This window comes from Nerophis lumbriciformis, linkage group LG23 (genome assembly GCF_033978685.3).
Source record: "Nerophis lumbriciformis linkage group LG23, RoL_Nlum_v2.1, whole genome shotgun sequence".
Lineage (NCBI taxonomy): Eukaryota > Metazoa > Chordata > Actinopteri > Syngnathiformes > Syngnathidae > Nerophis > Nerophis lumbriciformis.
Genome location: NC_084570.2, coordinates 30,673,335 through 30,699,160, shown reverse-complemented (window position 1 = coordinate 30,699,160; position 25,826 = coordinate 30,673,335). Strand labels below are relative to the sequence as shown.

The window sequence follows — 25,826 nt, the reverse complement described above, 5'->3', positions numbered from 1 at the left end:
CACGTGTGAAAGTAGTTGGGAAAGGGCATGTTCACCACTGTGTTACATCACCTTTTCTTTTAACAACACTCAATAAACGATTGGGAACTGAGGAAACTAATTGTTGAAGCTTTGAAAGTGGAATTCTTTCCCATTCTTGTTTTATGTAGAGCTTCAGTCGTTCAACAGTCCGGGGTCTCCGCTGTCGTATTTTACGCTTCATAATGCGCCACACATTTTCGATGGAAGTCTGGACTGCAGGCGGGCCAGGAAAGTACCCGCACTCTTTTTTTTACGAAGCCGGGCTGTTGTAACACGTGCTGAATGTGGCTTGGCATTGTCTTGCTGAAATAAGCAGGGGTGTCCATGAAAAAGACGACGCTTAGATGGCAGCATATGTTGTTCCAAAACCTGTATGTACCTTTCAGCATTAATGGTGCCTTCACAGATGTGTAAGTTACCCATGCCTTGGGCACTAATGCACCTCCTGCTGGCTTTTGAACTTTGCGTCGATAACAGTCTGGATGGTTCGCTTCCCCTTTGGTGGATGTCGAATATTTCCAAAAACAATTTGAAATGTGGACTCGTCAGACCACAGAACACTTTTCCACTTTGCATCAGTCCATCTTAGATGATCTCGGTTCTGGATCTTGTTGATAAATGGCTTCCGCTTTGCATAGTAGAGCTTTAACTTGCACTTACAGATGTAGCGACGAACTGTATTTAGTGACAGTGGTTTTCTGAAGTGTTACTGAGCCCATGTGGTGATATCCTTTAGAGATTGATGTCGGTTTTTGATACAGTGCCGTCTGAGGGATCGAAGGTCACGGTCATTCAATGTTGGTTTCCGGCCTTGCCGCTTATGTGGTGTGATTTCTCCAGATTCTCTGAACCTTTTGATGATATTATGGACCGTAGATGTTGAAATCCCTAAATTTCTTGCAATTGCACTTTGAGAAACGTTGTTCTTAAACTGTTTGACTATTTGCTCACGCAGTTGTGGACAAAGGGGTGTACCTCACCCCATCCATATTTTGTACCCTTGTACAAAAAAATGAAGAATGTGGGATTTACAATATTAACTATGAAGGATTAAACACTGAATATTGACAACATATGAACGTCACACCCCTTCTCCATCCAGATATTTTACAATCAAGCGAAAACGCAAAAACAATGCAACAAACACAGCGAAACATGAACGCGAAGGGTAAAAATAAACCCACCTACAATCTGATACATCTGATACATCACTAAGCTTTAGAACTTTGTTGTAAAAATGTCCTTCCGCGTCTGTCCCTGACACCCAGGCTGGCTGCTCTGAAAACAGTCTGTGGAAACAAACCACGCCCAGACTGATTGGTGCCTCGTCTGAGCTGCTGTGACTTAGATGACCAATCGTAACTAATTATATTACAATAGTAACTAATTAGATTACCATAGTAACTAATATATCATGCAAAGGCACAGATTTCAACCATTGAAATACTTTGTATAGTTCAAGACTTACGGTAATTTGAAAACATCACTGCACATCATAATGGCAGCTGCAGTTTCCATCTTAAATTTCTAAAACAATTATTTGGGAATGTCCGGCGGGCCAGATTGAAAAGCTTAACGGGCCTTAATTTGCCCAGGTCTGATCTACAGTCATGTGATTTTTCCGTCTATAGTCGGAAATCTGTCTTTTTTTATCTCTGTAAAAATATAAGGAAATATTTTCCGTTTTTTACAGACCTACAATGTGTGTTAAAATCTTGATCCGTCTTTTTGCCATACCTGCCAACAACTACAGTTTTCCCCTAATGAGTACGTTTTTTTATAATCCAGTGGTTAAAAACTACGGTTTTCTATTAAAAATGATTAACTTTCAAAATTGAAGCTACGTAGCATAGCAACTCCATGGGCAGGGGACAACATCAATGATGATTGGTTGGTTTACGTATAAGAACATCCATGATTGGTTGGTTAGTTTACTATGATGAGTCACGATTGGTTAAGATTAGGGAATAACATTACGGACGGGCCAATCAGAGGCAAGATAGGGCGCGGTCATCGACCGTAGTGTTGTAGACCTAAGTATTCATCAAGTACCACCATAATGACCAACATTAAAATACAGTAGTGTAGTAGACCTTAGTATTCATCAAGTACCACCATAATGACCCAAATTAAAGTACAGTAGTGGAGTAGACCTAAGTATTCATCAAGTACCACCATAATGACAACATTAAAATACAGTAGTTTAGTAGACCTAAGTATTCATCAAGTACCACCTTAATGACAACATTAAAGTACAGTAGTGTTGTAGACCTAAGTATTTATTAAATACCACCACAACGACCAACATTAAAGTACAATAGTGTAGTAGATCTAAGTATTCATCAAGTACCACCATAATGACCAACATTAAAATACAGTAGTGTAGTAGACCTAAGTATTCATCAAGTACCGCCATAATGACAACATTCAAATACAGTAGTGTAGGAGGCCTAAGTAGTCATTAAAAACAAGGCAGAGGTTTTATCTAACAAGTATAGTTCATATTTTTGGTCACTAACATTATGCACAATTTGAATAGTAACACTGTGTTTAATTATTTAATGAAGTGATTCTTTGGTGTACCACTAGAATTACTGCTCTAAGAAATAGCTCAAGTTAATATTAAACTTTTGTATAATTCCTATTGAACAGCATTCACACAATCTACACCAGCACAATTATATGATTCAAGATTTTAAAAAAGTATTATTGGACTATGATTGGTGATGTCATCAGTGCAGGTGTATCCTAGTTTCAGGTAAGCGGATACAGCAGAAAATGACATTTTACTTTCCCATGTCTTTTTCAAACTGTAGATCTATCGCACCAACCAATGTGCAGGAGAGTTCGTCATCACCTTCCCCAGAGCCTACCACAGTGGCTTCAACCAGGGGTTCAACTTTGCTGAAGCTGTCAACTTTTGCACCATGGACTGGGTAGGAAGAGTTCACCAATAAGTACACACAGCACCACACGTTTACATGTTTGTTATTGATATCCAATATCGGTGGGATGGCAGCAAAAACAAAACATTATCGATTATATTGTCTTGCATATACAAGCAGTCACATTTTATTTGTACAAGGCTCAAAATCCAGTTAACAACTAAATGTTCTCCAATAAGCACACAAGTTCTTCTCCTATATACTAGTGGAGTCATTTAGGCTGCTCTGAGCTGGCGCCTACACAACAACTAAGCACACAAGCTCGACATATGTAATAAGTGTCCTTAATTGAACAATAATTAAGTCTAAACATTTGTCAATATAAACAAACATAAAATAATTTATGTTGCATATTACTTTTACATATAAAGACTCCAGTAACAAACGTGTCCGCGTCATGCGCTTAACTTAATGGATTATTGTGGCCAGGAAATGTATTACCACTCCACTTCATTATAAAGACAGTGCAAGTCTCCAGAAGGTTATTAATAAATAGGTCAGTATTTTCTATTTGAGTCATTTCATTTGTTCAAGCCTTTTACAAACATTCCATTCTAGGTATGTTCAAACCCCAAAACCAGTGAAGTTGGCACGTTGTGTAAATGGTAAATAAAAACAGAACACAATGATTTGCAAATCATTTTCAACTTATATTCAATTGAATAGACTGCAAAGACAAGATACTTAACGTTCGAACTGGTAAACGTTGTTATTTTTTGCAAATATTAGCTCATTTGGAATTTGATGCCTGCAACATGTTTCAAAAAAGCTAGCACAAGTGGCAGAAACGCTGCCGGTTTTGCTGGGATGGAGCTTATCTAAGATGGACTGATGCAAAGTGGAAAGGAACATACAGGTTTTGGAGCAACATATGTTGCCATCCAAGCAACGTTATCATGGACACCCCTGCTTATTTCAGCAAGACAATGCCAAGCCACGTGTTCCAACAGCGTGCCTTCATAGTAAAAGAGTGCAGGTACTAGACTGGCCTGCCTGTAGTCCAGACCTGTATCCCATTTGAAAATGTGTGGTGCATTATGAAGCCTAAAATACCACAACGGAGACCCCCGGACTGTTGAACAACTTAAGCTATACATCAAGCAAGAATGGGAAAGAATTCCACCTAAAAAAGCTTCAAAAATGTGTTGTTAAAAGGAAAGGCCATGTAACACAGTGGTACAAATGCCCCTGTGACAACTTTTTTGCAATGTGTTGCTGCCATTAAATTATAAGTATATATAATATACTTATAATACTTAACAATATAACATACATCCATAAATGTGGATGCATATGCAAAAGTGCAATATATTTAGCTGTACAGTAATCTATTTATTTATATCTGCACCTTATTGCTTTTTTATCCTGCACTACACCAGCTAATGCAACGAAATTTCGTTCTTATCTGTACTGTAAAGTTCAAATTTGAATGACAATAAAAAGTAAGTCTCAGTGAATGATTATTGGCAAAAAAAGAAAAAGAAAGTAGTTTCTCAGTGTGAACATTAAATATCTTGTCTTTGCAGTCTATTCAATTGAATATAAGTTGAAAAGGATTTGCAAATCATTGTGTTCTGTTTTTATTTACCATTTACACAACGTGCCAACTTCACTGGTTTTGGGTTTTGTAAAATTTTTGTTCATGCCTTGTGTAGGTGTGTCCAGAAAACTATTGTGTTTGGACAGCAACGTTAATTCTGAGTAAAAATGCAAACTTGTGTATGGAAAGTATTCTTCTTATTCCAGATGCCCGTCGGGCGAGAATGTGTGAAGCATTACCGGCAGCTCAGCAGGTACTGCGTCTTCTCCCACGACGAGATGGTTTGCAACATGGCGTGCAAAGCCAAACGGTTGGATGTGGACCTGGCCTGCGCCGTGCAAAAGGAGATGGCCGCCATGGTGAAAGAAGAGGAGGAACTTGAAGAGAAGATCAACAAGATGGTAAGGAGCTGTCGCCTTCCTCACAACACCTGTGACTTCCTCCTGGCCTCTGACTGGGAATCCCCACCCCCAGGGGGTGGTGCAAACTCGGCAAGTGGATTACGAGCATCTCCCCGATGAGGAGCGCCAGTGCTGCAAGTGTCGGACCACCTGCTACCTGTCTGGTATCACCTGCCTCTGCAGTCCTGGCAAGATGGTGTGCCTGTACCACGCCCGGGACCTCTGCTCCTGTCCCCTTGGCAACCTGACACTCCAGTGAGTCACTGAAGATGGTTCTCCTCCATGCTTTGTTAAACTAGAATAACACTTCTTTACTTTAAGAGTGCCTTCAATACACGATTCCACAAGTATTGAAAGCTTTTAGTGACCATACCATTGAGCAGAGGTGTCCAAAGTGCAGTACGGGGGCCATTTCCTGACTGCAGCTTGTTTGTTTATGAGCCCTCAACACATTCTAAAGACACAATAAGAACATTACACAAAACTACTACAATATGCAATGTGCTGAAATGTGCCAGCGGCTAAACCGAACTTAAACGCTAACTTTAGCATGCTAACAGTTAAAATGAGTCAAAATACCAAGTCATGACTATGGAGCGTACACATGTAAAATTAGCTTAAAAACTTAGCACACTAATGTTAGCTTGCCAACAGTTAGCATGTGTCAAGTACCAAGTTGTATGAGCTTTAACAGTTCTGCTGCAAAATTGGCTAAAATAATTAACATGGTAACAGTTAGCATGTGTCAAGTACCAAGTTGTATGAGCCTGAAGCGTTCGGCTGCAAAATTGGCTAAAAACTAAGCACCTAATATTGGCATGCCAACAGTTTGCATGTGTCAAGTACTAAGGTATATGAGCTTAAAGAGTTCGGCTGCAGAATTGGCTTACATACTTAGCATACTAACAGTTAGCATGTGTCAAGTACCAAATTATATGAGCCTGAAGCAATCGGCTGCAAAATTGGTCAACAAACTTAGCACACTAAATTGAACATGCTAGCAGTTAGCATGTGTCAAGTACCTAATTATATGAGCCTGAAGCGTTCGGCTGCAAAATTGGCTAAAAAACCAAGCACACTAATATTGACATGCCAACAGTTAGCATGTGTCAAGTACCAAGGTATATGAGCTTAAAGAGTTCGGCTGCAAAATTGGCTACAAACTTAGCACGCTAACAGTTAGCATCTGTCAAGTACCAAATTATATGAGCCTGAAGCAATCGGCTGCAAAATTGGTCAACAAACTTAGCACACTAAATTGAACATGTTAACAGTTAGCATGTGTCAAGTACCAAGTTGTATGAGCTTGAAGAGATTGGCTACAAAATTGGCTAACAAACTTAGCACACTAATGTTAGCATGCCAACAGTTAGCATGTGTTAAGTCCCAAGTTGTATGAGCCTGAAGCGTTCAACTGCAAAAATGGCTGGAAAAGGTAGCACACTAATTTTAGCATGCAAACAGTTAGCATATGTCAAGTACCAAATTATATGAGCCTCAAGCGTTCGGCTGCAAAATTGGCTAGAAAAGTCAGCATGCTAATATTAGTACTGTAGTGCTGAGCCAATCAGTGGCCACGATACTGAACAGCACGGTCTGATTGTTTTGGTCTGGTGTAGTGGCGAATACTACTGTAGAATTAGTCATTTTTATTCTTGTAAGTTCCTAATTTAGGATAAAATTAGGTAGAATGTGCTTTCTTACCAATAACACAAAGCTATGATATGGATGTTGCATTCAGGTGGTTTAGCGTATATTGACTGACCTATATTGTATTGATGTTAGTATCTTTAATGTACAATATGTATCAAAGCGGCCCATTTGTCCTTTAATTATTTTATTCATGCGGAAAAGTTTGGACACCCCGTTCTAGAATCTCGACTTATAATGAATATGCAGATGTGCTTTAATTTTGTCATCTTTGTGTTTTGTGGATTTATTACAAATGGCGGTGTTTATTGTACGTTTAGATTTGCACCCCTAACATGACAGGATATTACACCTTTTTTTTAATACCGTCTTACTTTTGCAGCTATAAATTTACACTGGATGATTTATACTCCATGATGGCATCAGTGACGCTGCGTGCAGAGTCTTACAAGGAGTGGCTGAGTGCCGTGCAGGACATCCTGGAGAAGAAAGACCACAAAAAAAGAGGTGAAGTTCAAATGCATGGAGCATTATAGTCCTGTTTAGAATTGTCCACAACTTGTGTGCAGTCTGTTGATATGTGTGATTTTAAAAGAAGTCTTGTGTGTCTGATCAGGTCTGGAAGAGCTTCACAGCCTGGTGGAGCAGGCGGAGACCAGCGCATTCCCACAGACCAACCTGATGGATCGACTGCGCGTAGTTGCCTTAGAGGCGGACAAAGTCGCTGTGGTGGCACAGCAGCTTCTCAATGGGAAAAGGCAAACTAGGTACCAGTCTTTCTCCAATACTAGAGGGACACAGGCTGATTTTTTGGTCTTTTCAGTACATTTTTGCTGTATTTTGGCCATATTTTTGTTGTTACTCCATTTATACATGATTGGTCCTTACTATATGACGTCACAACCGTTTTTCTTCTTGGCGGCTTCATTGACACGTTGGTGAAGCAGCTTGAGCGTAGCATTGAAACAAGTGACAGTGAGTGTCGATCATAAAATGTTGTATTGCTGTTCTGTTCTTGGGTGTTCCAGTCGTTCAAATAGAGAGATAGGAAATACATTTTATAGAGTTCTCAAATAAGTGGTTGATAAAGGTAATAAAGTCAGGGGAAAAAAGGAAATGACTCTTGAAAATATCACTTTCATCATCTTGTGGAATACAATCGGACCATGCTGGTGTCTGCAGTGATCACTTTGTAAAATGTTTGTTTTGTTTGAGAAACTTTCTGTGATGCAATCCAGTTTATTCTCTACTATATTAGTAGTGTTTGAGAGCAGAACCAAACGTAAAAAAGGACAAAAGATGGCATTAGTTTGTGTTCTTTTGTGGTTGCTATACCTAAATATAACTAGAAGACCTGCTTGTGCAAATAAACTAACGTCATGTCAAGTCCTAGTAATAAATATTGTGATTGTTGTTCCAATCCGCCCTATTTTCATTCTCCATTTTCATAACAGAAGCTAAAACTTAATTGTTGTCCGGGAAAGAAAAGTGCTTTATTGGACACGGATGACCACATAATTGCTTCTTTGGTGATATTTGTTAGCATCAAGTAAATATCCTTCATAGTATTAATAAAGTAGATGAATACATTTCTGAATCTTGATATCGCTAGCAAACATTGCTGAACAAAAGGGACTAAGGCTAAAGCATAAAATAATTAGACAAAATATAAACTTCACACATAAAAACAACTGCAGACATGAATTGTAGTTGAGACTAATATTTATAGCTGGAAATCAACTGCAAATAAACTTATTCTTTTTGTCATTAGCGTCACGATCACAGAAGCACTCGTTATGTCAATGAAATACGTTACTTAGCGACGCACCAATAAATCCAACTTTGTATTTTACAGATTAATGTTTAGTTTGTGGACCCCTCAGGTGTAAAGACATGATGTGCCTCCAATCTTTTCTTCTCTAAATACTGTAAGTGTCAAAGGAAGTGAGGTCGAATCGAGCAGTATCGTCTTGGTGATGATAAATGGTTTAAATCATTAAAAAAAATACTTTTCTGAAGCGTGTAAAAATCCACTCCATCCCATTTAAATATTTTTTCATGATCGCTTTTATATTTGCTTCTAAACTTTTCAAAACACGCCCAAATCTGCACTGCTGCAGGTAAATAAACAGTAGCCTAATGGGACTCTAGACCATCACCTGAAACCTGGAAGTGGCTCTAGGTCACGTGATTGCAGTTTACCTTTTGGGTGTTCTTAATGTTGAATTTTTAAATTTCAATGTCCAGTTTACTCTGGCAGTTATTCTACAATGCCCCAAAGCCAAACAGGACATAAGAGTTTTTCAAAGGGCATAAAAACATTTTGGTTGAATATTTATTTTATTTTTTCTGCTCAAAGTGCTCAATCAACTTTAGCCCTCATCAAAATGACCAAACATGTTTTTTTATTTGGGCCCTTTGGAGGCCATTGATCAAATGATTTCAAAATTGTCAGTTTGTATACTTTTGCATAACATGAGTTTTTTAACTAATTTATGCCGGTGACGGGAAAGGCCTTCAAAAGGGTCAAAATAGAAATGAAAAAAACCTCATGGGCCTGATTTACTAAAGGTTTGTGTGTACTAAAACACGTGCAAAGCTGATCTACTAAACTTGTGAGCAGAGGATTGCGTCTTTTAAGTGAGCAGAATAAGGTGTGCAATCTATTTTGCGTCTCCGTCTTCAATAATATGCAAAATATTAGCTGGTCATCAAAACGCCCACAATACTCTGAGGAGAAGATGCAAATATAATTATTTAGCACACGCAATGTGATTTATCAACACTCATCAGCGTTTTGGGAGCACTATTTAGCGTTTTGTCTATAGATATTTAGCGTTTTCAGACGATGGACAAACGACAATCCTCTATCCTACGAGACTGTCAACATTTTCAACGCTCAGAAAAATGAAAAAAAATAGACATTGTATATTCAGCAACATCATTTTATAGCTGCTAGAGGACTTAAGGGGCTGATTAAAACAAATGCAATTGATGCATTTTGGTGTCCTTAATGGTTTTTTTAACGACGTGTTTTTTTCACTTAAAATATAATTAATTGAAATGTTTCTTGTATATAAAAACTTAAGTATTATTATTTTTTGCATCTTGAGCGCAGTAAGTGCAGCCTCTCTTCAATGAGCGCACTTACAACGGTTAAAAAAAAATGGTGTCAATGTAGATACACTGCACGACTGCTTGAAAAAAAAAAACATAAAAAGTGGTAGTTGTCTCCTGCTTGTTTGAAAACAAAGCAAAACGCCACAGGTCGGAACACGTTAACATGAATGTGCAGTCAATGAGTGTTTCCATGGTGATGGCCACACACAAAATCCTTATTTCAATAAGGCGGTATGCACCACTTTGCAATTGTACACGCAGTCTTAGTGAATCACAAACGCTATTTTATAAACTGCATACGCTGTTTAGTGTGTGGTGTTTGGATCTTAGTAAATCAAGCCCTACATGTTTAATATTTCTGTTTAGGACTGAATTTCTTTGAGAAATTTGAACAAAAAAAGGAAAGAAGATTTTGTGATGACAAAAAATTTCGATTTAATCTTAGTATCGACTAGATACGCTCTTGTACTTGGTATCATTACAGTGGATGTCAGCTGTCGATCCACCCGTGGTATTTGTTTACCTGAAGCGTTCGGCTGCAAAATTGGCTAACAAACTTAGCACGCTAATAGTTAGCATGTGTCAAGTACCAAATTATATGAGCCTGAAGCGTTCGCCTGCAAAATTGGCTAACAAACTTAGTACACTAATAGTAGCATGGTAACAGTTAGCATGTGTCAAGTAGCAAGTTATATGAGCCTGAATTGTTCTGCTGTAAAATTGGCTAAAAAACTTAGCACACTAAATTTAGCATGCTAACAGTTAGCATGTGTCAAGTACCAAGTTGTATGAGCCTGAAGCATTTGGCTGTAAAATGTGTATTTTCTTACATTCAGAAATGACACTGGTGAGCTATTGTATCCTCCTACGTTGTGTAGTGAAGCATGTTTAGCTATACCTCGTCCTCCAGTGATGATAATACTTGTAAGACACTCACTTTATTTGTCGCCATGGAGGCCAGGATTAGTGATTTAGAAGTAGCTAAAACACTGCCGACTGCGGATGGATGTTAGCTGCTCGCTAGCCATGTCTTAAAGCACCTCTTCCTGAGGGTGTTTCAGTGTTATAACCAATGTTCCCTCTAAGGTGCGCGCCTGTGCAATTGCGCACTGCTCAAGCGTCCTCTGCGCACGGCAAATATATGCCACGCACAAAATCAAATAAAAACATAAGCGCATAACAATTTTCGACGCGACACGGACTCGTCATCATTGTTCAAATATTGTAGCGTCTGTCGAGACGCTTTGAGGACATGAATTCCATCAATTACTGAGCAAAACTCTTTATTGTCGGCCATAAACACATCACCAAAACATTAGTAAAAAAAATTATATCTAGAAAAACTGGTCATTTTCTGCAGTACAAACCAGACCAAAACCAACTTTGTTATTGTTGTGTTGGCGCTCTTTCTCACTTTCGCCAACACATGCACATATGGCACTTAGCCAGTGATGCGTTAACAGCCACACAAAAAGTCGGACAACTCCAACACCACACACAAAGTGTAATTCCAGGTCATTACACTATGATTTACCAATAAAATGTGTGCTTATTCTAGTGTTATTTATTAGGAATCTTAATTTATAAATATTAATCATGAAATGCTGTTATTATATTAAATAAATACTAATAAAAATATATTTTTTTACAAACAGGAAGTGGCAGGAATGTACACATGATTCCCCTGCTTACATCTCATTGTGCAACATGTGAATGTTTTAATGGGAACTAAATGCAATGTCTGAAAGGGGTACAAATTATTTCCAAAGCAGGACCTCCACCCAGACAAACAATACAAGTACACAGTTCATGAAAAACAATATTTTTTGTTATTGTCATTGTAAGTGGGCCTAAACACTTATATTAAAAAATAACCTCATGGAAATGACTGCTGTCATTTGATTATAATAATAAGAGAATGTTGTCTATCTGTGTTGGCCCTGCGATGAGGTGGGGACTTGTCCAGGGTGTACCCGTCTTCCGCCGGAATGCAGCTGAGATGGGCTCCAGCACCCCCCGCGACCGCGAAAGGGACAAGCGGTAGAAAATGGATGGTTGGATGGAGATTTAACTTGCTACGGCGTGGCGAAGTTGGTAGAGTGGCCGTGCCAGCAATCGGAGGGTTGCTGGTTACTGGGGTTCAATCCCCACCTTCTACCATCCTAGTCACGTCCGTTGTGTCCTTGGGCAAGACACTTCACCCCTTGCTCCTGATGGCTGCTGGTTAGTGCCTTGCATGGCAGCTCCCGCCATCAGTGTGTGAATGTATGGGTGAATGTGGAAATACTGTCAAAGCACTTTGAGTACCTTGAAGGTAGAAAAGCGCTATACAAGTATAACCCATTTATCATTTATTATTTATCATTTATTTAGTCAGGATTGGGACAGGTGTGCTGCTGGTGTAGCCACAGTGTGCACGTCTGATGTTGCTCACATGGGCTCCACTGAATGCTCAGGGAATTTTTGCGTTTGCTCACACACATGAAAAATTAGAGGGAACATTGGTTATAACTTCACCTTTATCTTTACTTTTTACACCAAAATGCGTCCAGTCTCCCTTTTCTGTCTACACACTGTGTCTGCTTGTAAGTACTCTGTGTGTGTGCGCTGCCGAACATGCTCCCTCTGGTCCTAAAACCAGCAACGTCATGACGTGACGACGCGCCGTCATGCCCGTAAAAAATAAATAAATGGGGAACCGGTGCTTTTCAAACGGAGTATAGTACCGCGTAAATATACTAGTACCGGTATACTAGTATAGGACTAAATTTCTTTGAGAAATTTGAACAAAAAAATTAATCCAACATTTTTTTACACCCTTCGAAAACTGAATGATTTTTACGTCCTGTTTGGCTTTGAAGATGATTAAAGTCAACTGAAGTGATATTGCAGATCTTCTTCTTTGTCTTTGCATAGAACTGGCAAAAGTTCTCCCCTCTTTTATACAACTCCTTAATGTTCATATGTTTCAAAAAAGCTTTTGTTGATGTTCCAGATATCGCTCCTGCGGGGGCAAATCTCAAAGCCAGAAGGAGTTGACCGCGGAGGAGCTGAGGTCCTTTGTGCAACAGTTGGACAAGCTACCGTGTAACATCCGACAGGCGCCTTTACTGAAGGTTCTGAACCTTTTGTACTTATTCCCCAACATGTTATGCAAGCTAATGTTCCATCCTCACGCCAATTCTTTGTGGCTTCTAGGACCTCCTGACTCGGGTAGAGGAGTTCCAGCAGCGCAGTGAAAGACTCCTCTCTGACGACTCTCCTAACTCCGTGGAGCTTCAGGACCTGCTGGATCTGAGCCTGGGCCTCGACGTGGACCTCCCCCAGTTGCCGCTACTCCGGGAGAGACTGGAGCAGGCCCGCTGGCTGGAAGCTGTGCGGCAAGCCAGCAGCCAGCCGGATGACCTGGGTCTGGACACCATGAGGAGGCTGATCGACCAGGGGGTGGGCCTGTCCCCTCACAGCTCGGTGGAAAGAGCCATGGCTCGTCTGCAGGAGCTCCTGACCGTGTCCGAGCAGTGGGAGGAGCGAGTTCTTGGCCTCATGGAAGCCAGGTAGGACTCTCATGTTCCCAAACAAAAATATCACTAATGGGTCAAATATTTCATAGATTTATAGCGTTAGAACGATTTTTTGATTGATTGAAACTTTTATTAGTAGATTGCACAGTACAGTACATATTCCGTACAATTGACCACTAAATGGTAACACCCCAATACGTTTTTCAACTTGTTTAAGTCGGGATCCACGTTAATCAATTCATTGTGTGTTTGGATTTCATTTCCTTCAAATACAAAAATGAAGGCTAAAACCTTTTTTTTCTTCATTTTCTTATTGGCAGAAAGCGCTGTATTATTGGTTTGGTCTCCTTTTCTTGCCAGAATATCAAGTTGTCAGTTGGAAGCCTGCTGTTCATTCCAGTCAGCCATGAAATACTTCCTGGCTAACTTTGCACATTTTGCGCTGTGGTTCCAGGACTTCCTCCCTGTTCAGGAGGACAAACAAACGAAAGCTAATAAAGAATCTCGTCAAGTTGCCAACTAGGGTTGTACAGTATACCGGTACTAGTATAGTATCGTGGTACAAATGAATCAAAAACGGTACTATACTCTTGTTTGAAAAGTACCGGTTCCCCCCTTTTTTTTTTTTTTTTTTACAGGCATGACGGTGCGTCTTCGTCACGTCATGACATTGCTGGTTTTATGAGCAGAGGAGCATGTTCGGCAGCGCGCACACACACAGAGTACTTACAAGCAGACACAGTGTGTAGACAGAAAAGAGAGAATGGACGCATTTTGGCTTAAAAAGTAAAGATAAAGGTGAAGTTATAACACTGAAACACCCTCAGGAAGAGGTGCTTTAAGACATGGCTAGCTAGCGAGCAGCTAATGTCCATCCGCAGTCGGCAGTGTTTTAGCTACCGGTACTTTTAAATCACTAATCGTCGTGTCCATGGCGACAAATGAAGTAAGTTTCTTACAAGTATTATTATCACCGGAGGACGAGGAATAGCTCAACATGTTTCACTACACACCATAGAAGGATACAATAGCTCACCGGTGTCACCGCTAACAAAAAATAGCGTTCCTGAATGTAAACAAATGCCATGGGTGGATCTACACCTGACATCCACTGTAATGATACCAAGTACAAGAGCGAATCTAGTCGATATACTACTATGATTACATCGATATTTTATATCGTCACAAAATCTTTTTTTCCTTTATTTAAAATTTGTATTATGTTTATAATGTCAGGAAATATGTCCCTGGACACATGAGGACTTTGAATATGACCAATGTATGATCCTGTAAGTACTTGGTATGGCAACGATACCTAAATTTGTCTTATCGTCCAAAACTAATCTAAAGTATCAAACAACAGATACTGTATGTTTGAAAATTATTACATTTTAACAAAAGTGTAGATAGAACATGTTAAACCCTAATTTCGAGAACATGTTAAACCCTAATTTCGATAAAGACTCAAGAGGGGACTGAGTATAGGCTTGGGGGTTAAATCACCAAAAATTATTCCCGGGCGCGGCCACCGCTGCTGCTCACTGCTCCCCTCACCTCCCAGAGGGTGATCAAGGGTGATGGGTCAAATGTATAGAATAATTTCGCCACACCTAGTGTGTGTCTGTGACAATCAAGGGTACTTTAACTTTAAATATTGCGACAAAGTTACTAAGTTGGCAACACTGACTCCTCCTTCTACAATTTTTTATTCTCTGGCAGACCAGTGGCCTCATGTAACATTCCTACTAAAAATAGACATGTTCAAATCCATAAATGTATGTACACCAATAAAAATTCATATGTATTAAAGTGTACGCACACACAAATCCAAGCACATTTCTTTGTAACATCGCAATCAACATGGAATTGATCTCAGGAGTTGGCTTGACGTTGCCTGTTCAGGCCACGCTCCCTTATAAATATGCAAATTATATTGAAAGTAGTCATGTGCTTAAGCGCTGCACAGTGTGGCCAATCACAAGCCAGTAGGAGGGGCTTCTTTCGCTTGGAGTGATTGCCTGTGGGTTGACATTGTTGTGTGCTGTGGGAAGACGAATGGACATTAAACTTTGTTTCTATATAACTTTTTTTAAATAATTTTTATAAATTTAGGCCTTAAATACACACTAACATTAATCCGGTTCTCTGTAATGTACAGATAACTGGCCGTTAACCAGAGACTGACTTTATCAATCAATCAATCAAAGTTTATTCATATAGCCCTTAATCACAAGTGTCTCAAAGGGCTGCACAAGCCACAACTTTAGAACTACACTTAGACCTCCTCGGCTTGTAAAACTTGATGACCCCTGCAGTATATGAATTGAAGGTGTGTTTATATCTCTTTTCACAGTCCATACCACAGCATTGAAACACTGGATGCTGAGTTACAAGAAATAGAGAACATCCCTGCCTACCTGCCTAACTGCCTGCAGCTGAAGGATGCCGTGCTAAAGGCTAAGAAGTGGCTGCATGAAGCTGAAGCCCTCCAGGTGAACTTCACACTCGCTTCACATGTTGTTGTTGTTGTTGAGAGAGCAAGCGTGACATTTAAATGTTGTCTTTGCAGCTTGGCGGGCGTATTCCTGTGCTGGACAGCCTCTCTGAGCTGGTACTCAGAGCGGAGGGTATCCCAGTGAGTCTGGACCCTCTGAGTCGACTGGAGGCACTGGTCAGTGACGTGCAGATCTGGAAGGAAAGTGCTGCCAAAACATTCCTGCTCAAAAACTCACCCTTTTCTCTTCTAGAGGTATGTCGGGTTTTCTTTTAGCATTATGTCACTATGTACATTGGAGATGTGCGTGTGTGTGTGTGTACCGAATTTTTCGGATTATAAGTCGCAGTTTTTTTCATAGTTTGGCCGGGGGTGCAACTTATACTCCAGAGCGACTTATGTGTGAAATTATTAACACATTACCGTAAAATATCAAATAATATTATTTATCTCATTCGCGTAAGAGACTAAGCAAATGTCAGCAATCGTCACACACACATCAGCAATCGTCACACACACATCAACCAATAAGAATTCGGCGTGGGCGGGTCATGGCAGAAGTGCATTGTGGGTCATGGAATGCTAACTGCTGATATGTCCGTGGCTATTAAAATGGACCATTTCAACATTGGCGGTAACTTATAAAAACTGAGAATGGCTGAACAAAAATGGCACCGAAAAGGAAATCATATACTGCAGATTACAAGCTGGGTGTAGTGAAATATGCAGCAGAAAACGGCAATCGAGCAACAGAAAGAAAGGAAGCGGCGCATACCAGGAGCGACACCAAGGAAGAAGTTTTCATGGGATTTAGCGATCAGGAATGACAGATTGTTTGGTAAACGTATAGCATGTTCTATATGTTATAGTTATTTGAATGACTCTTACCATAATATGTTACATTAACATACCAGGCACGTTCTCAGTTGGTTATTTATGCGTCATATAACATACACTTATTCAGCCTGTTGCTCACTATTCTTTATTTATTTTAAATTGCCTTTCAAATGTCTATTCTTTGTGTTGGATTTTATCAAATAAATTTCCCCCAAAAATGCGACTTATACTCCAGTGCGACTAGTATATGTTTTTTTTCTTCTTTATTATGCATTTTCGGCCGGTGCGACTTATACTCCAAAAAATACGGTACTTTTTAGAGGCGGTATAGTACTGAATATGATTCATTAGTATCGCGGTACTATACTAGTACCGGTATACCGTACAACCCTACTTCATACTGTATATATATATAATCATTCTCTTGCCTTTTTACAGGTACTGTGCCCAAGATGTGACATAGAAGCGGGACTTCAAAGGTCAAGAGTTAAAAAAACAAAAGAGGGAACACAGACCAGTAAGAAATCTTCCGTCAAACTGGACTCTCTCTACGACGTGGAAAGAGCTCTCTGTGAAAGCAAAGACTCTGCTTCTGCTGTAAGTGTCGTCATGGAAACATGTTTAGTGGTTTTAATAAGACAATTACAACTGATCTGATCCAATGGAGGTCATTTGACCTTATTTTTGTTCATTCTTATTGACCATGTTTCATCTTCTTCCACCACAGATGGCCACCCTTGCTGAGGTCCACCATAAGGAGATGGAGACCTTGTTGGCTCTGAGGGCGTTGAATGAGTCCAAGCTTCTTCCTGCTGAGAACTCTTGTGCACTTAACGTGTGCGTTTGCCAAAAGGCGCCCTCGGGGGCCATGTTGCAGTGCGAGCTCTGTCGAGACGTTTTCCACAGCGTCTGCATTGTAGCACACCCAGACTTCAAGTATGGCCACGTCTGGCTTTGCCCTCTTTGCCAGCGTTCAAGGAAGCCGCCCCTGGACAAGGTCCTGCCTCTCTTGGCCTCGCTGCAGAGGATTCGGGTCCGACTGCCTGAGGGGGACGCACTGCGCTTTCTCATCGAGCGGACGGTGCGATGGCAGCACAGAGTTCAGCAGGCCTGCACGGAAGGATTGTTGGACAAAGTGGTAAGTGGGCAGATCTACACTTCCAAGGTAACACTGTACTTTGGCCTCATCCTTCACCAAGACCGCAAGAGAGCGATGACGCAGTACTAGATGAGGTGTGAATGCTCCAATGCTGAAGTTGAAGTGAAATGCTGACATAATGTAGTATGAGTGTAAGAATAGTTTGAATGTTGGAATGGTTTGAATGTTGAAGAGTTTGAATTTCCAGGAAAACCGGAATTTGGTTTGGAACTTGGGAAAGTGTTAGTTTGAATGTCCAGGTTGAGTGGAATGTGTTGACGTTCGAATGGTTTGAATAGTTTGAAAAAAGTGGGTATTGGGCAACTTGGAAAAATATCCCATTCATTTCAATGGGCACTTCCTGGAAATTTGGGGAAAAGCGGGATTTAAAAAAAATAAAAAAATTATTAGGAGCATGAATGTCCTGAATTAGCTGAATTGGTTGGTGTTGGAATTGTTTAAGTCTGTCAAGAAATGTTGAAGTAGCAACAGTTTTTAATTGAAAAATGGTATTACGGAATTTAAAATAAAAACAGGAATTTTTCAAGTTCTTAAGCAGACTTGTTTTTTTGTCTTGACTAAGAGGAATGTTTTGACAGTGAAATGTGAAAGGAGTCATCGCACCAACAAAGGTTGGAAATAAGGTTAGAAAAAAACAAGAATTCCTGGAAATTTGTTGAAGTTTGAAAAATGGATAATTCATTTTGAATGGGGAAAAATGGATAATTCATTTTGAATGGGAAAAATGTCCCTAAAAACTGGGAATTCTAATTAACTAACCCTAACTCTAATTATTGAAGGAGAGCACATAATTATAATCAGGTTGAATAGTTTGAAATTGGAATCGTTTGAATCAGATAAAAAATGTGGGAGTTGTGGAACTTTTAAAAATGAAAAATGGGAACTTCTTGGAAATTTGGGAATTTGGCGAAAAGCGGGATTAAAAAAAAGATTTATGAGCATGAATGTCCTGAATGAGCTGAATTGGTTGGTGTTGGAATTGTTTAAATCGGTCATGAAATGTTGAAGTTGCAACAGTTCTTAATTGAAAAATGGTATTACGGAAAAAACTGGAATTTTTCAAGTTCTTAAACAGACTTTTTTTTTTGTCCTGACTAAGAGGAATGTTTTGACAGTGAAATGTGAAAGGAGTCATCGCACCAACAAAGGTTGGAAATAAGGTTAGAAAAAAACAAGAATTCCTGGAAATTTGTTGAAGTTTGAAAAATGGATAATTCATTTTGAATGGGGAAAAATGGATAATTCATTTTGAATGGGAAAAATGTCCCTAAAAACTGGGAATTCTAATTAACTAACCCTAACTCTAATTATTGAAGGAGAGCACATAATTATAATCAGGTTGAATAGTTTGAAATTGGAATCGTTTGAATCAGATAAAAAATGTGGGAGTTGTGGAACTTTTAAAAATGAAAAATGGGAACTTCTTGGAAATTTGGGAATTTGGCGAAAAGCGGGATTAAAAAAAAGATTTATGAGCATGAATGTCCTGAATGAGCTGAATTGGTTGGTGTTGGAATTGTTTAAATCGGTCATGAAATGTTGAAGTTGCAACAGTTCTTAATTGAAAAATGGTATTACGGAAAAAACTGGAATTTTTCAAGTTCTTAAACAGACTTTTTTTTTTGTCCTGACTAAGAGGAATGTTTTGACAGTGAAACAGTTGAAATGGGTTGAAAAATGTGAAAGGAGTCATCGCACTAACAAAAGTTGGAAATAAGGTTACAAAATGTATCATTCATTTTGAATGGGGAAAATGTCCCTAAAAACTGGGAATTCTAGGATATCCGGGATTTTTTTTAATTATTGAAGGAGAGCACATAATTCCTGAACAAGCTGAATATTTTGAAATTGGAATGGTTTGTTTCAGATAAAAATTGTGGAACTTTGAAAAATGAAAAATGGGAACTTTTTGGGAATTTGGTGAAAAGCGGGATTTAAAAAAAATGATTGAGCATGAATGTCCTGAATGAGCTGAATTGGTTGGTGTTGGAATTGTTTAAATCGGTCAAGAAATGTTGAAGTAGTAACAGTTTTTAATTGAAAAATTGGTATTGCGGAATTTTGGGAAAACCAGGAATTTTTCAAGTTCTTAAACCAACTTGTTTTTTGTCCTGACTAAGAGGAATGTTTTGACAGTGGAACAGTTGAAATGGGTTGAAAAATGTGAAAGGAGTCATCGCACTAAAAAAGGTTGGAAATAAGGAACGTGGAAAAATGGTTGTTTGAATTTCCAGGATGAATTGAATGTGTTGAAGGTGGAATGGTTTGAATCGGTTGAAAAATGTGGGACGTTTGAAAAATGGATCATTCATTTTGAATGGGAAACATTTCCCTAAAAACTGGGAATTCTAGGAAACCTGGGAATTGTTTTTATTAATTGTTGAAAGGGAGCACACAATTTTGGAACAGTCTGAATATTTTGAAGTTGTAACGGTTTGCATCAGATAAAAAATGTGGGAGTTGTGAAAAGTTTCGATTTCATCATGGAAATTTGGGAATTTCGGGAAATGCTAAAACATTTGATCGGTCGAGAAATGTTGAAATAGTAACAATCTTAATTGAGAAATGGTATTACAGAATTCCTGGAATTTCGGGAAAACCGAGAATTTTTCCCGTTCAAAACTTAATTTTTTGTCCTGATGAAGAGGAATGATTTGACGGTGGAACGGTTGAAATGGGTTGAAAAATGTGGAAGGAGTAGTCGACAGAAAAAATGGGAATTCCTGGAATTTTTGGGGGGACTTGGAAAAATGATAGTTTTAATGTCCAGGATGAGTGGAATATGTTGAAGGTGGAATGGTTTGAATCGGTTGAAAAATGTGGAAGTTTGAAAAATGGCCAATTAATTTTGAATGGGAAAAATGTACTGGAATTCTGGGAAATCTGGGAATTTTTGGAATTCGTCAAGGGAAATACGAATATGCTGATCATTTTGAAGTTGGAACTTTTTGAATCGGATGAAAAATGTGGAAAGTAGAGGGGGTAAAAATCTGGAGAAGAAGAATAAAAAATAGATGAATTTTGGTGTAGTAATGCTTTGGAGCATTCACACAATTATCAGCTCCCAAATGCTACCTGGTGGTTGTTTGAGCACACTGCAGCTTCCTGGATAGTCCCACGCAGGATTCTCACAGGAATGAGGCAACAATACAGTGTTACCTACTGTATGTGCTAGCATGGCTTCTATTGTTGAATTCAATTTTGTTCCAGGGAAAACACGGATCCAGAATGTCCTGGCATCAAGAAGAGGACTCTTTCTACACAGAGCAGCCGAGTGTTCCCGTCCAGGGTGAGTTCAGCACACAGTCCGCTTTATGTTCCAGTCTCAATGTTGCTTTTCACAGGACTTGGCCCGCAGCTGGAGGAGCTGATGGTGGAGGGCTTCCTGCTTCAGGTCACGCTGCCTGAGACAGAGCAGCTTTACACCTACTTGCTGAGCAAACTGGCCCCTGTGCCCGCTCACAGCGGCCCCTGCAGGACAAGCACAGACGATGAGGAGCTCAAGACGGAGCGCACAAAACTCCACAAAAAGGTATCACAGTGAGAACCCACTAGTGGGTCCTGCTTATGGTAAATACTCCTTTTATGTTTTTTTAAAGTGTCCGCTTTGATCGACACCTTTTCTTAACCTCATTTTTGAGATCCAAAAGGGCCTCAATTTGTTAAAAAATAGTTCTGTATATGTCGACTAGGGTTGTACGGTATAGTAAAGTATCGCGGTACTAATGAATCAAAAAATAATCTACCGTATTTTCCGCACCATAAGCCGCCCTGGGTTATAAGCCGCGCCTTCAATGAACGGCATATTTCAAAACTTTGTCCACCTATAAGCCGCCCCGTGTTATAAGCCGCATCTAACTGCGCTAAAGGGAATGTCAAAAAAACAGTCAGATAGGTCAGTCAAACTTTAATAATATATTAAAAACCAGCGTGATGTGGGCGCGCATGGAGTCGTATATCAACATGGACGGAGCTGCGTGAAAAAAGCCACCCGGCCTCTTCGCGTAAACTTCCCTTAACCACTCGCTCATCTTTTCTTCATCCATCCATCCCTTCGAGTTAGCTTTTATGATGACGCCGGCTGGAAAGGTCTCTTTTGGCAAGGTCTTCCTTTTGAATATCACCATGGGTGGAAGTTTCTGGCCATTAGCATGGCAAGCTAGAACCACAGTGAAGGACGACTTCTCATTCCCTGTGGTGCGAATATTCACCGTACGTGCTCCCGTTGTATCCACAGTGCGGTTCACAGGAATATCAAAAGTCAGTGGAACCTCGTCCATGTTGATAATGTTCTCTGGCCGGATCTTTTTTTCAGCTATCTTGTTTTTACAATATGCACGGAAAGTAGCCAGCTTTTCTTGAAAGTCTTTAGGCAGTTGCTGTGAAATAGTAGTCCGTGTGCGGATGGAGAGATTGCGTCTTTTCATGAACCGGAAACACCAAGAAGCACCACCTTTAAAAACATCCAGGTGAAGTTCGCTTGCTAGCGCTGTTGCCTTCATTCGAATAGTGATGGTGCTGACACTTCTGCTTGCTGCTCTCTGCTCAACAACCCACTGTTCGAGTTTGTCCTCCAACAGTTGCCATCTTGCTTTGTTCCCTCGGAAACTCTGTTTTGTCTTCTTTACCTGGCGCAGGTCATCTTGTTGCTTCCTCCACCTACGCACCATTGATTCATTTATGTTATATTCTCTTGCTGCTGCTCTATTTCCGTGTTCTTCGGCATGACTTATTGCCTTAAGTTTAAATTCTGCGTTATACGCGTGTCGCTTAGTAGGAGCCATTTTGTGGTCTTTACAGATGTAAACACACAAAGGAAATGAAACGTAATACCCGCGCGCTTCTTCTTCTTCTACGGGGGCGGGTGGTTGCTTACCGTAGAAGAAGAAGCGCTTCCTCTTCTACGGGGGCGGGTGCTTACCTTGGCAGTTTCTTACCATAGAAGAATAAGCGCTTCCTCTTCTACGGGGAAACAAGATGGCGGCTGTTTACCGTAGTTGCGGGACCGAAACTTTATGAAAATAAATATTTATATTAATCCATATATAAGGCGCACCGGGTTATAAGCCGCACTGTCAGCTTTTGTGAAAATTTGTGGTTTTTAGGTGCGGCTTATAGTGCGGAAAATACGGTATAGTCTGTTTGAAAAGTACCGGTTCCCCATTTTTATCTTTTTTTTTTTTATACGGGCATGACGCCGTGTCGTCACGTCATGACATTGCTGGTTTTACGAGCAGAGGAGCATGTTCGGCAGCGCACACACACGGAGTACTTACAAGCAGACACAGTGTGTAGACAGAAAAGGGAGAATGGACGCATTTGGCCTAAAAACTAAAGATAAAGGTGAAGTTATAACACTGAAACACCCTCAGGAAGAGGTGCTTTAAGACATGGATAGCTAGCTCGCAGCTAACATCCATCCGCATTCGGCAGTGTTTTAGCTACTTCTAAATCACGAATCCTCGCCTCAATGGCGACAAATAAAATACGTTTCATACAAGTATCATTATCACTGGAGGACGTGGAATAGCTAAACATGCTTCACTACACACTGTAGCTCACCAGCGTCACCGCTAATGATGCCTTTCCTGAATGTAAACAAATGTCATGGGTGGATCTACACCTGACATCCACTGTAATGAAAAGTATTATTTAGAAAAGTATCGAAATACATTTTGGTACCGGACAACCCTAATGTTGACATTGTGTTTAACTTCATCATAATTGTTGACATTGTGTTAGTATTGTTAACTTCATCATAGTTGATAAGCATACTTGCCAACCTTGAGACCTCCGAATTCGGTAGATGTGGGTTGGGGGGCGTGGTCGGGGGTGGGGCGGAGGCGTGGTTGGGGTGTGGTGGGGGGCGTGGTTAAGAGCGGAGGAGTATATTTACAGCTATAATAATAATAATAATAAATTCACCAAAAGTCAAGTATTTCATATATATATATATATATATAAATACTTAACTTTCAGTGAATTCTAGCTATATACAGTATATATTTATTTTATTATATATATATATATATATTTTTATATATATATTTTTATATATATATATATATATATATATATATATATATATATATATATATATATATATATATATATATATATATATATATATATACTGTGTATGTATGTATATATATGTATATATATATATATAAATAAAAGAAATACTTAAATTTCAGTGTTCATTTATTTACACATATACAGATTGTTGTACTTGAAAGTGCAATGCTTTGCAGCCAGAAGCACAGCATTATATACTACATACATACTAAATACACAGTAATGAAAACACAGTTGTTCTACTAACTGTACTGTGCTTGCTGCTTGCTTACTAAAAAAAACAAAAAACATTTACCTTTCACTATTTGAGTAGCCTTTGTTCTGCCATTTGCGTACTGGCGAGCGATCTCTGAATCCGGGAACATATCCTTCACAGATTTGTTGAAGACATCCGCAAATGAGAACCGGATGTTGCATCTAGCTATCAGCATAGCCATCTTTGTCTCGGCATATGTTACACCATCGGATCTCCATTTAGCGAGGTGGCCCATAATACTGGGCTGGGACACCGGTGCTGCGCTGCCGACGCTTTGTGCTTCGCTGTGTTTAATGGAGAAGTATGTTCTACAAAATTTACATGCAGAATACCCCTTCCCCTTCGAACTGCCCTGGATAAAGTGAAATTCTGGTTTCCATTCGTTTTGGAACTTACAAGCGTATTTCTTCATCTTACTCGTCGTCGGCGTCGCCATTGCTGTATCTTCCTCGTCCGCATGGAGCTGGAGGGGGCGTGGCCCCCAGCTCCGGCTGGAAATCGGGAGAAAATTTGTCCCGGGAGGTTTTCGGGAGAGGCACTGAATTTCGGAAGTCTCCCGGGAAAATCGGGAGGGTTTGCAAGTATGTTGATAAGCAGTGTTCCACAACATGAAATGTGCACAATGTGTCTTCCTGTTGGGTGTAAAATAAGCTTCAGAATAATTCAATAATGTTTTTTATTAGGTGGTCAGCCAGAGATATTAGTGCATGTACAGCAGCTGTAGTCGTTGTAGTCAAGACCTACAATGTTAGAATGATCATGAAGGCAGCATGTAAAAGAAACCGCTCCGAATACCCAACAGTCAATATTTAATATAGTCGATGCAGCTCTTCTTCTCTATTGGGCTTCAACTTGCAGGCAAACGCCACTGCCTCCTTTATTTAATATAGTCGATGCAACTCTTCTCTATTGGGTTTCAACTTGCAGCAAACGCCACTGCTCCTATTTTTAATATACCGTAGTCGATGCAACTCTTCTTCTGTATTGGGCTTCAACTTGTAGGCAAACGCCACTGCCTCCTATATTTAATATAGTCGATGCAGCTCTTCTCTATTGGGTTTCAACTTGCAGCAAACGCCACTGCCTCCTATATTTAATATAGTCGATGCAACTCTTCTTCTGTATTGGGCTTCAACTTGTAGGCAAACGCCACTGCCTCCTATATTTAATATAGTCGATGCAGCTCTTCTCTATTGGGTTTCAACTTGCAGCAAACGCCACTGCCTCCTATATTTAATATAGTCGATGCAACTCTTCTTCTGTATTGGGCTTCAACTTGTAGGCAAACGCCACTGCCTCCTATATTTAATATAGTCGATGCAGCTCTTCTCTATTGGGTTTCAACTTGCAGGCAAACGCCACTGCCTCCTATATTTAATATAGTCGATGCAACTCTTCTTCTGTATTGGGCTTCAACTTGTAGGCAAACGCCACTGCCTCCTCTATTTAATATAGTCGATGCAGCTCTTTTCTATTGGGTTTCAACTTGCAGGCAAACGCCACTGCCTCCTATATTTAATATAGGCGATGCAGCTCTTCTTCTCTATTGGGCTTCAACTTGCAGACAAACGCCACTGCCTCCTATATTTAATATATTCGATGCAGCTCTTCTCTATTGGGTTTCAACCTGCAGGCAAACGCCACTGCATCCTATATTTAATATAGTCGATGCAACTCTTCTTCTGTATTGGGCTTCAACTTGCAGGCAAACGCCACTGCCTCCTATATGTAATATAGTCGATGCAGCTCTTTTGTATTGGGTTTCAACTTGCAGGCAAACGCCACTGCCTCCTATATTTAATAT

The 25,826-nt window shown here is 39.9% G+C and overlaps 1 protein-coding gene across 2 annotated transcripts in view; it reads left to right on the top strand.

Annotated features, from left to right (window-relative positions):
• kdm5ba (lysine demethylase 5Ba) overlaps positions 1–25,826 on the top strand; it is a 57,404-nt gene that overhangs the window by 25,371 nt on the left and 6,207 nt on the right. For both annotated transcript variants that reach the window (XM_061984771.2, XM_061984772.2), the window contains 13 exons: positions 2,838–2,957; positions 4,713–4,907; positions 4,981–5,162; positions 6,940–7,064; positions 7,174–7,324; positions 12,673–12,793; positions 12,876–13,231; positions 15,552–15,690; positions 15,768–15,947; positions 16,968–17,126; positions 17,257–17,667; positions 20,899–20,977; positions 21,033–21,220. In XM_061984771.2, the coding sequence (XP_061840755.1) occupies positions 2,838–2,957; positions 4,713–4,907; positions 4,981–5,162; positions 6,940–7,064; positions 7,174–7,324; positions 12,673–12,793; positions 12,876–13,231; positions 15,552–15,690; positions 15,768–15,947; positions 16,968–17,126; positions 17,257–17,667; positions 20,899–20,977; positions 21,033–21,220 (2,406 nt within the window). The remainder of the gene's footprint in view (positions 1–2,837; positions 2,958–4,712; positions 4,908–4,980; positions 5,163–6,939; positions 7,065–7,173; positions 7,325–12,672; positions 12,794–12,875; positions 13,232–15,551; positions 15,691–15,767; positions 15,948–16,967; positions 17,127–17,256; positions 17,668–20,898; positions 20,978–21,032; positions 21,221–25,826) is intronic.